The sequence below is a fragment of the Mastomys coucha genome, unplaced genomic scaffold (assembly GCF_008632895.1).
Source record: "Mastomys coucha isolate ucsf_1 unplaced genomic scaffold, UCSF_Mcou_1 pScaffold21, whole genome shotgun sequence".
Classification (NCBI taxonomy): Eukaryota; Metazoa; Chordata; class Mammalia; order Rodentia; family Muridae; genus Mastomys; species Mastomys coucha.
In genome coordinates this window covers 167,850,227-167,862,326 of record NW_022196904.1, presented here as the reverse complement: position 1 = coordinate 167,862,326, position 12,100 = coordinate 167,850,227, and the positions used below count along the sequence as shown (strand labels likewise).

General features: G+C 40.2%; 1 protein-coding gene across 4 annotated transcripts in view; it reads right to left on the bottom strand.

Moving 5' to 3' along the window:
* Tnks2 (tankyrase 2) overlaps positions 1 to 12,100 on the bottom strand; it is a 56,089-nt gene that overhangs the window by 38,015 nt on the left and 5,974 nt on the right. For all 4 annotated transcript variants that reach the window (XM_031390171.1, XM_031390172.1, XM_031390170.1 and 1 more), the window contains exons 2-7: positions 7,282 to 7,506; positions 5,539 to 5,634; positions 3,768 to 3,804; positions 2,775 to 2,850; positions 2,440 to 2,534; positions 887 to 953 (exon numbers count right to left, since the gene is read on the bottom strand). In XM_031390171.1, the coding sequence (XP_031246031.1) occupies positions 887 to 953; positions 2,440 to 2,534; positions 2,775 to 2,850; positions 3,768 to 3,804; positions 5,539 to 5,634; positions 7,282 to 7,506 (596 nt within the window). The remainder of the gene's footprint in view (positions 1 to 886; positions 954 to 2,439; positions 2,535 to 2,774; positions 2,851 to 3,767; positions 3,805 to 5,538; positions 5,635 to 7,281; positions 7,507 to 12,100) is intronic.

The window sequence follows — 12,100 nt, the reverse complement described above, 5'->3', positions numbered from 1 at the left end:
AGAAAAGCAGTCAACACTTGGTAGAGCTGTTTAATTATGAATCTAACAGAATTTCCCCCTCCTTGGATCCTACTACTTGCTTTCTTGAACTTAGAGGCTATGAAGATCAAAGGTGAGAAAAATGTCTTGCTATTCTTCAAGAAATATTTATTTATTTTACAAGTCAGAAGACAACTTGGAGTTAGTTTTCCTTAGCCATGTGGAGCCTGGAAGGTGAACTGAGGTCATCAGGCAGCAGGCTCCACACACCCAGACTTTGTCAGCCCTCCTTGCTATCTCTGTGCTTGCTGGTGTCATACTCCCTCAATTAACTCAGGGATGTGATTGTTGCCATCTGTTCCTAGGTATAGTGAGTGTTTTGGTCATGAAATGCAGTTACTGAATGAATGTCTCCTAGCCACTCTTAAGCAAGGAATGTCAATCTGATGTTTGCCCAGGATCTTTGTACATATTTTCAATCTTATTCTAGTAAGTCCTTGCTTCTTCACCTCAGATAACAGCCACAGGCCCTTTTGGTTTGGGGGATGGGGTTTCTCGGTATAGCCCTGGCTGTACTGAAACCAACTTTGAATATCATGCTTGGCTTGAGCTCAGAGATCCACTTGCCTTTGCCTCTCAAGTGCCGGGGTTAATGCTGTGCACCACTATACCCAGCTTAGACACATCTTTAGTATGGCCTCATTAGTGCTACTGCTTTATATTTAATATTGTATAATATCAAAAAAATCCAAAAGAAGGAAAATGCTAGCTTATCAATAATCTGTGTTATGATTATAACTATCCTACTTTCTACCTAGCACTCAGAATAACGAATAAGCTAGACACTCTATACATTTCAAATCATTTTATGTAATTACAGGAATTAATAAGGCACAAAAGAACTAACCTTGACCAGAAGCTCAGTTACTTCATAATGACCGTAAGAGCAGGCATTGTGTAATGGTACCAGATCACTACGAGGGCAATGAGAAGAGAAGGCCTGTTATTAGAGTCCCTAAGTCTAGGGCAGTCTGCAAATTGTAATTACGGACTCTCTTTCAAACCCGAATTTCTTTTCTTCCCATTACTACTGGTTACTTATTTAGGCCAATATAATGTTACTCTACTCTATACTTCTGAAACAACCTTTAAACCAATTTATTCTCTAAGTTGTAGCCAAACATTAGAAAATAAATCCTTTCTAAGTACTTTTGTTTTCATACTATTATTCTTCCTTGCTTTGAAGAGGTGTTCTAACTTTTTAATTCTTCTCATTGTGCATGCTTGGCTAGTCTGGAGCTCACTATGTAGACCAGGATGATCTTAACTCAGACGTCTACCTACTTCTCCGTCTGCCTAGTGCTGGGATTAAAGGTGTGCCTGGTTCTAAATTAATATGACACACACAAGTATCTGAGCTTCTCTCTGGTCTTACAATTCCATGTGTATTCCTAGGTATAGACTTCCTTCTCTTGTTTGGCCTGGCTCATATTTATATGTTTTCCAGATTTATTCTAGTCAGGTCGTCTTTGAAACATCTTTTGAGACTCTGTAAGGTAAATGCTATAGTCCTCAGTAAACTGAAACCAATTTTTTCCCCCAGACAGGGTTTCTTTGTGTAGTTCTGGCTGTCCTGGAACTCACTCTGTAGACCAGGCTGGCCTCAAACTTAGGAATCCGCCTGCCTCGGCCTCTCAAGTGCTGGGATTAAAGGCGTGCGCCACCACTGTCTGGCTATTTCATGTGAATCATCTGCTTTATCCAATTTAGTTTGGTGTGTATGTCTGTGTGTGTCATGCTAAGTATCTGACCACTAAACTACAATCCCTTCCTTTCATAAGAGGCGAGTAGGGAGGGATATGACTATCTTACTAAGATGTCCAGGCTGGCCTCAACTTGTGATCTCCCTCCAGGATCTGGGATTTTAAGCCTGTGTCAAAGTCAACTTAGTTACTACATCTTAAACGTACTATTTATAATTTCCTATAGAATGGTGTTCCCGAAACTCTGCTGTTTGCTCGTTTACTTTTTGAGTCTAGGTTCCATATAGCCCAAAACTGCTATGTAGTTGAAGATGCCCTTGAACTCCTAAGACTTCCAACTATACATACCCAAGTTATGGGATTACAGGCATGTAATATAACACCCTGCCCTGAACTTCCCTTTCTTGAAGTGAACACTGCCTTAAATTCAAGCATACACCCTTCTAAAGGATTTTTCAATGATTCCACCCATCAACCACTTATCAATCATATTTATGAGGCATATTTCACGAGCTATGTATTGTTATTGTACGAGTGGTAGGCCTACCGCATTATAATTCCTTATGGCTCTCCGAACAACCTGCATGTTACAAAAGCTCAATAAACATAAACAATTTAAATAGGAACAGAAAAATGCTTTATAAAGATATAGTGTACTACAAGGACCCTAACAAGTCCTGACATGTTCAAAGCTTACCCTTTATCTTTAGCATGGACATCAGCTCCATGTTGCAGTAACAGTTGTACAATTTTTACTCTGTTGTATCCTGCTGCCAAATGCAATGGAGTTGACTGAAACAGTAACCATAAATTAATGAAATTCACATAATAGCCATATAAAATGTCTGAAAAGGTAAAAACCCAAACATAAAACAAGAAAATCTAACCATGAGTTCATTGTCAGTAAACAATCAATTTGGTTTTATAAGATTAACATATATAGAAAACATAAAGAAAACACCAGAACTCTCTTTGTTTCAACTTATACATTCCCATTACCAAATTATATAAAATCAATCACAAAAGCAATACCTTTCTGCCATCACTTGCATGGCAGTTGACATTCAATGGTGTAAGCAGAGCCATCATTTTTTCCTCGTTGCCACTCCTAGAAACGCATTGAAAAAAACCTATCAGTAGTTTATACTATGTATTGTGACCATCAGTACAAAGTCTTCTCTTAAAGTATGCTTATGGCATTTTTTAGATGAGGTCTGCTACATTCTGTAGCACAGATTGTTTTGGAACTCTCTATGTAGCCCAAGCTATCCTGAACTCATAGTAGGCTTACTGCCTCTGCCTCTCAGTGTGGGCCCTACAAGTGAAATCTGTTTTCTTTTTATTCTTTTTAAGTATAAGTGTGTGTGTGATAAGATCAGAAGTATCAGATACTCCACGAACTGAAGTTAAGAATTGTGTGTGTGTGTGTGTATGAGAGAGAGAGAGAGAGAGAGAGAGAGAGAGAGAGAGAGAGAGAGAGAGAGAGAGAGAGAGAGAGAGAAAGAGAGAGAGAGAGAGAGGAAGAAGGAGAGGGAGAGGAAGAAGAGGAGGGAGGGAGGGAGGGAGATAGATCAGAAATATCAGATGCCCCAGGAACTGAGGTTAAGAATTGTTTTAAGCTTTCTGATGAATTCTGGGAACTAAACTTGTGTCCTTTGCAAGTGCTTCTAACTACTGAGTCACCTCTCCACACCCTCACAGAGATCCACCTGCCTTTGCCTTCAGAATGGTGGGATTAAAGGTGTGCACTACTATGTCTAGCAAGAATTTGTTTTTTGGGTTTTTTTACAGATTTATTTTTTTATGTGTATGAGTACGCTGTCTATGTGCACACATGTACATGCATCCTTGGAACCCAAGGTTATAGGAACCACTGGAACAAGAGTTACAATGGTTGTGAGCTGATGTATGAGTGCTGGGAACAAACCCAGGTCCTCTGCATTAAGTGCTCCTACTCACTGAGCCATCACTTGGTCCTCTCACTGTCCAATTTTCATGGCACATACATGTGACAGCAGTACATACCTGGCACTTTCCAAGAGTTCATCTTTCTTATAGTCACCTGTGAATTGGGAAGGGGAGGATGATCAGAAACTTTCAAAAAAATTCAGTGATAGTTTTATGAGCACAGCAACTATATAAACAGTATATATAACAAAGCAAGGTCCAAAAGGAAGTACTGACAGAGTTGATGCAGAGTTAGGCTACCAGTAAACTCTCCCTTCCCCTAAAATAAGTATATTATGCTAACAAGGGGTGGGCACAATCCACCACTTCACTCAAAACCCAAATGAGAAAGCGCAACTCAACAGTGTAATAGGAGAAAACTTGCCTGTACACATGAACTCTGGGTTCAATTCCCAGCACCAATTCAAACCCAATTCAAACCAAACCAATCAAATAAAACCCCCACCACACACCATAACCTCACATAGCTTAAAACTACTCTATAATAAGTGTTTTAAAAGATTAGTTATATAATACTTTACGGGGATAGTTTTATATTTACAAATGAATACAAGCAACTATAAAAAAAAATCAATAAAATTTAAGTTAATATAAAGATTTTCTAAAAGAATATTCAACCTGAAGACTACACTGAATTTATATTGACTACTCAAGGCAAAGAATAGCAGAATAGTAAAGAAGAAAACAAATAAGAGGATTGACAATTACAATGACAAAACACTCTCCAGAAGTCTTCAGGGACTAGTCTAAATTTTCTTAGCAATGCCAGAAGAAGTATCACAAAGCGTAAGCACAAAAGCTCACAGTAGGCCCTCAGGCCTTCGCCTTTTAGATCAGATATAATTCTAATAGTACCCAACAGGTAAGAATCCAATAAATATGGCTGGAAGGATGGCTCAACGGTTAAGAATGCTTTCTGCTGTTGTAGAAGACTCAAGTTTGGTTTTGGGCACCCAGTAAATGGCATCTCACAACGGTCTATAACATAGTTCCCAGGGCTCTCACACCCACTCTGATCTCCTTAGGCACTGCACACACATGTGGACATATATATTCATTCTTTATCTCTCACAATTAAATAAGACCACATGAGATAGGTACAGTTCACACCAAGCCTGCTATCTAACCAGATCTGCACTCATGTCAACAGATTCCAAGGAAATGCCTTACAGCTCTAAGAATCATACCCACGGCACTGAAAAGTGCCCCAAATCTCGTTCTAAAATGACTGGAAAAAAACTAGTGGTTTTTGAAAGAGTTCCATTAAGAAAAAAAATCATTACACTAAAAACAAAATAGTATATAAAGGGGTATATATTAACTGTCTAAAAAACTTGGGAGTATTTTAAAAATATTCTGAATACCTGAAGCAACATATAATTATCATACCCTGCCCACCAACACAATGGCAAATTAAAAAAAATATATATATGAAAGAAAAAAAAAAAGCTTTATCTTTTTTGGGGGGTGGTAGTAAAGAATTACTTATATATATATATATTTTTGTATACAAGGTACAGTATAGCTGTCTTCAGACACACCAGAAGAGGGCATCTGATTCCATTACAAATAGATGGTTGTGAGCCACCATGTGGTTGCTGAGAATTGAACTCAGGACCTTTGGAAGAGCAGTCAGTGCTCTTAACCACTGAGCCATCTCTCCGGCACAAAGTTTTATCTTTTTTAGGCAAGATTCAAATTCAACTGTTGAGAGATAACAAAATAGTAAGTGAACAGATAACTGTTTAAAAATTCTACCTGAGGTCATTAACCGCAAGGGGCATCGTCTACCTAGCCCATCTACGGATTTTCATTCTTCCTGACTTACCAGTCAGCACAGCTTTGGCGGATGGGTCTGCTAAATCCAATGCTGTCCTTCCATCTGTATTTCGGATGGTTGGCTCAGCTCCATGCTGTAAAAGCACTACAAAAACAGTAGCACTACTTTTAAAATGGTGATCACAGCAATCTGAGTTAATAAAGCAGTTTCTTAATAGCCCTGGCACAGGAACCAGTGGCTGAAGGCATCCTGAAAAGTAAAGTGATGCTAAGGATGACCTCAAAACCCTATCTGTCAGGCTCAGGAAAATAATCACCAAGTATATAAACTCTCCACGGCTTTCGCACACAGCTCCCTGCCACTGACCAAGCTGCTGAGCGAGTCCCACCTCACTCGCTAGGTCCACGTGTTCTAAGTGACGGCTAAGTTTCCACTAAATGCTTCTTGACTGGGTTGTCTTAGCCAGGTTATTGTCTTATCTTCTTACTTACTAGTCTTCCTAACTCATCCACCCTACCTAATCTGTATCAACATTACTCTAAGCTGGATGTGGTCAATCAGGCCTGTAACTTCAACTTCTTTGGAAGTTGGAGGCAGAAGAATGGAGAGGTTAAGGCTGGTCTGGGAGACTTATATATTCCTAAATAGTAACAATAAAACCTTCAAACCACAACTGGAGTTCTTCATAAAGTCCCTTCCTGCTTTCCTAACCTTTTTCCAGTACAAAGATCCCAGAAAGGGGGCTGGCAAAATGGCTCAGCAGGTTAAGAGCACTGATTGCTCTTCCGAAGGTCATGAGTTCAAATCCCAGCAACCACATGGTGGCTCACAACCACCCATAATGAGATCTGACGCCCTCTTTTGGTGCATCTGAAGACAGCTACAGTGTACTTATTTATAATAATAAATAAAATCTTTAAAAAAAAAAAAAATCCCAGAAAGTTGAGCCTTGAGGCCTGAATCTGGCTAATTATTCTAATTAGGTTTTTGTTACTGGGATAAAACCAAGACCAAAAGAAACTTGGTCTTTGGAAGAAAGGGTTTATTGGGCTTACAGGTTACATTCTATCATCAAGAGAAGCTAAGGCAGGAACCTGGAAGCAGAAACCTAAGGACAAGAACTGAAGCAGAGACAATGAAGGAATACTTACGTACTGTCTTGCTTAGCTACTTTTCTTACAAAGCCCAGACTCACCTGCCTAGGAAGGTACTGCCCATAGTGGACTGCCTGCCTACATTAACTAACAATCAGGCCAATATAATGTAGGCAATCTCAACTGGGGTTGAGTCTTGCCAGGTGACAAAAATTAACCAGCATATTAACTTACACCATTAGTCATTATCCTCCAATAATACTCAATGCTCATTCTACCATGCCTTTACTTGGTTCGTCTATCAATCAATCCATCCATCCATCTATCTATCTATCTTGGTGACAGGGTTTCTCTATATAGCTCTGGCTGACCCTAACTCAGATCCACCAGTCTCTGCTTCCCAAGTGCTGAAAATAAAGACCCCCCCCCATGCTCAGTTGCTTCTTTATGTACCTTATCTTTCAAGAGAACACAGGTTTCTAGAGAATGATTTTTTTCTCCTATTTCTCAGAATTTTAAGATTTTAAAAACAGACACTTAATAAAATGGTTAAATTGAGGGCTACAGAAAAAAGTTAGAATAAATCATAAACATTTAAATCTAAGTTCAGCCTGGTAGAAAGATGACACTAACATCTTAATTTAGATTCAGAATAGTTACAATTTCTAGAAATCCTTAGAAAGAAATAATGGCTTACCAATGCAAACATCAATTTTTCCTTTAATTGCAGCTTCATGGAGAGGGGTATAATTCCAGTTATCCCGAGCATTTGGGTCTGCACCATGTTGCAAAAGAAGATTGACTACTTCAGCATGACCAAAAGAGCATGCGTTATGAAGAGGAATAAGACCCCCATCATCACGTGCTTGCACATTTGCACCATTCTGAAGCAGATATTCAACTACATCCTTCCGTCCAAAACCTACAAGAGAAAATTTACAAGGAAAAATGACAAGTCATGCTAAAGTGTTTTAGAATGGAAAATAACATGTTTAACAATTCAAGAACTGTTGAAAAGGTAACCTGAAATATATACAACTAACTTTAATGTTTCAGCTAAAGGTCTTCCCTCTGAGTAGCTTAGTGTTAGGGTCTTAGGTGCTGCTGCTACTAACATCAGAGAAACTTACAAAGGGGGCCAAAATCCCAAATGATTCCAAACTACATGACATTTCTAACTGTAAATACCAATCTCTGCATATTTAGTGTGCACACATTTTCAGACACTTCATATGAGTATGTAACAAGTAATGTAAATGAATACCCAATAAAGCAGTGACAGACTTAAGTGTTGTAGAATCCCTTTCTGCTCCAGCAAGAGACCAGGACACACAACAAAGCAAGACAAGCTTACAGCTTGTACTTTTTTTATGTGTAAGACAAAGGGGAAATGTATGTCTTTATTTTGCTATTTGCACAACAAAAACCTCTTTCTAGGTAGGGGTCCTTCTTTAGATAGGTTCTAGTCTGCTCAAACACCCCCACAAACCAAATGAAGCCAAAAGTCTGGGAAGAATTATTCTGTTTTGCAGATTTAGTGCCAATGAAATACTATTTCTTATAATCCTCATACTATTAATACTCAATACCTTTAAAAATTATTTGTAAAATAAAAGGATTTGGGACATATATTAAAGCAGGTGAGGAAGTCTGAATGTATGTGTGAGATGTATGTGCGTGTCAAGACAGAGAGAAAAACTTAAACTCCTCTCCATAATAAAATTTCTTCATAATATTCTCAGAATCATCAAGTATGAATGTAATCCTTTTAAGATGGATATAGATAAAAAGAATGGCAGGGCTGGGCAGTGGCGGAGCATGCCTTTGATCCCAGCACTTGGGAGGCAGAGGCAGGTGGATTACTGAGTTTGAGGCCAGCCTGGTCTACAGAGTGAGTTCCAGGACAGCCAGGGATACACAGAGAAACTCTGTCTTGAAAAACAAAAACAAAAACAAACAAAGAATGGCACTGTCTTTCCAGGTTGATAGGAAACTGACTGCAAATGAAAGAAACTGTGCTGAGGAGGTTAGCTGTTTATTTGGGGGGTCGGGAGAGGCAAGGGGCGGGGAGAAGGTGGAGGGAGTTTTCCAGTATTTTTTTTTGTGGGGAAGATGGGTATTGTGTGTGTCTTCTTGAGCACACCCACCCCTCCACACATGAGCACACACATCTCCACAATCAAACACATACATATACACGTGTGCGCACACACGCCATGCATGGAGTTAAGGACACTGGATGCCCTGTCCTGCCACTCTCACTCGTTATTTCCCTAAACTAAGCCAGTGACCAGCCAGTCCCGGCCATCCTCCTCTGCTCCCCTACTCAGTGTTGTGCCTGCCTGTTTGTCCACCCCCCCCCCTTTTCCAAGACAGGGTTTCTATGTGTAGCCCTAGCTGTCCTGGAATTCACTCTGTAGACCAGGCTGGCCTCGAACTCAGGAATCTGCTTGCCTCTGCCTCCCAAGTGCTGGGACTAAAGGAGTTTGCCACCATCACCTAGCTGTTTGTTCCTCTTTTTAAACTTGAGTGCTGGGATCTAAACTTTAGTTCTCTCATGCTTGCATAGCAAGTGCTTCTACCACTGAGTCATCTATCTCCCTAGCCTCCCCCAACTTCTTTGGTTTTTATAGCCCAGGCTATCCTTGACTTTGCTATGTAAAGTCAACCATGTAACCAAATATGACCTTAAACTTCTTGTTTGCTCTTGTTCCTTCCAAGTGTACCACCATGCCCTGTTTGTGACATGGCATGGTGAGAATCAAACCCAGGCTTCCTAAATGCTAGGGAACTCAGCCACAGTCTCAGTCTTTTCTTTGTAGCTAGATCTCTCCTCTCTCAACAACACAACTTGAAGAAAACATGCTGTTTAAGAAGAAACCAAAAGTATCTGTTTTTAGAGACAAAAGAGCAAATCCTTCATGACAGCCAGTATATACACCAACTAAGAACCAGAGGGCAGTTTGAAAAGATCTACATGGCTCACAAGGCAGCTTATAGTCTGTCCTACAGACCTGTGCTTTTCTTTTAGATTCCTTCCTTCCTTCCTTCCTTCCTTGTATGTGAATACACTGTCGCTGTCTTCAGACATGTCAGATCCTCATTACAGATGATTGTGAGCCACCATGTGGTTGCTGGGAATTGAACTCAGGACCTCCGGAAGAGCAGTCACTGCTCTTAACTGCTGAGCCATCTCTCCAGCCAGACTTGTACTTTTCAGACAGCAGATTTCAGTGAAATCTTATCTTGTGAGTCCAGTAACTTTTGCCACCATTACTGTCAAATGCCCAATGGTGGCACATAGCTGGCACTCTTTCATAAACTCCAAAGAAAATATTGTATATTTGAGCCACCTGAGAAAGTCTGAACAGTATTGCTATAGCATATCACTAGCACTGAAGGTTGATCAGGACAATCACTTTGGTGGTATGTAATAAATGGAAAGACTCCAGAGACAGTAGACAGCCAGTCAAGATTTGCCATGGCGACTGTCCCAATCACATGACATGAGCTGAGTGCCCACAGTAAGACAGGGGAAGTGGTTAAGCTAAGTTGCATTCACACACTATGAGGCTTTCTTTCCTCCCATTCCTTTCCCAGCCTCCCACATATTCTTTTGAGATACAGAATAAAACAGGGTTTGTGTGGTATGCTGGCTAGTTGGTTTTGTTGTTGCTGTTTTGTCACCTTGACAAAAGCTAGAATCATCTGAAAGGAGGAAACCTTCAACAGAGGAATTGCCTCAGTACGATCTGGCTGTAGGCACTTGTAGGGCAGATTCTCAGTGATTGATGTGGGAGGGCTCAGCCCAATGGAGGTAGTACCACTTGCCTGATCTCAAGGTTCTGGGTGCTCTAACAAAGCAAGCTGAGCAAACCAGTAAGCTCACTTCTTCAGTTCCTGCCTCCAGATTCCTGCTGTTTGAATTTCTGTCCTGACTCTTCAGTAATCAACTGTGATGTGGAAGTGTAAACAAAATAAACCCTTTCCTTCCCAAATTGCTTTTGGTCATGGTGTTTTATCACAGTTATAACCCTAACTGAAACAGCAGGGAAGATTTGGTTCTGGAAATGCTTAATTAGAAGTGCTCATGGGATAAATAATGCCCAGTAAGTAGTAGGTTCTGTGGATCCTAAACTCAGGAAACTGGTCCAAGCTGGAGATAGTTATTCTGGAGTACTAGCTATGAAGCCAGACATGAATATTAATGAAGCTAATTAGAGACACTGATATTCTGTTATATTGTGGGAAGTATATCTAAGTCCTTTCTTGCTTTCTCAAGACCTTTGCTCTCCCTGTCCTCTTATCAATCTCTACCATTTATCTCTCTTAGAGAATTCCCTAGAGTTCATCCAAACTCACTTCCTCCACTCGTAGAAAGTCTTTCTCCAGAACTCATTCTCAGCTCTGCTCCTGCATAACCCATCGGTAAGGTTTATCTCTTCCTCTTTTCTCAAATCCAGCCAGCTTCTGCTTCTTTCTTACAGTTGCTTTAGACAAGGTCACTTACAATGGCCACATTCCCAAGTCCAAAGGGCACTGTATTTGACTAGACATGCCAGCAACACGCAACAGCTCACTGCTCCTTCCTGCTGGAAATACTTTCTCCAAAGAGTCTGAGGAGCCGTTCCTGGTTTTTCGAGACAGGGTTTCTCTGTGTAGCCCTGACTGTCCTGGAGCTCACTCTATAGACCAGGCTGGCTTCGAACTCAGAAATCCACATGACTCTGCCTCCCAAGTGTTGGGATTAAAGGCGAGCACCACTACTGCCCAGGCCATTTAAACATTTAACAAATTGTAAGAAAATATCAACTATGTTAGATAATTTTCTGGTATATATCATAAACCAGTAAGTAAACTAAATCTCTGCTTAAAATATATTTTATATGTGTGTGTGTGTATATATATATATATATCATGTACATATAAAAGCCCATGGAAAAGCATTAGATCTCTATAGTTGGACTTATTTCTGGTTGTGAGCCACCTCATGGGTTCTCTCAAAGAATATCAAGTGTTCTTAACTGTAAAACCATCTCTCTAGCTCAACAAATTTCTGCTTTTGAGGAATTTCTTTTTTATAGATATGGGGAATAAACATAAAAAATAAGAATGCCAAGGGGTAATGAATGAAAACAGAGCAGGATGGGTAGTGCTTAAAGTAAGAATGTAGGAGAAGGCTGTAAAGTTAAATATGGCTGTCTCTGAAGCTATCACTAAGATGTTGACAAAGACTCAGACACTGTAACAGTGAGTGCAGCAGTGAGACAAGAGTAAAATAATAGGAGGTAGAGTAGCAAGGAAGGACAGATAAAAAACACCAGGTGCACTTGGGAGGCAGAGGCAGGTGGGTCTCTGTGAGTTTGTGACCAGCCTAGACTACAGAGCGAGTTCCAGGCCAGCCAAAGCTTCACAGAGAAACCCTGTCTTGAAAAACCAAACCAAACCCAAAGAAACAAAAAGATACCAGGTGAAGACTTGAAGACCACACAAGTCTGATCTAAAAAAAAAAAAAA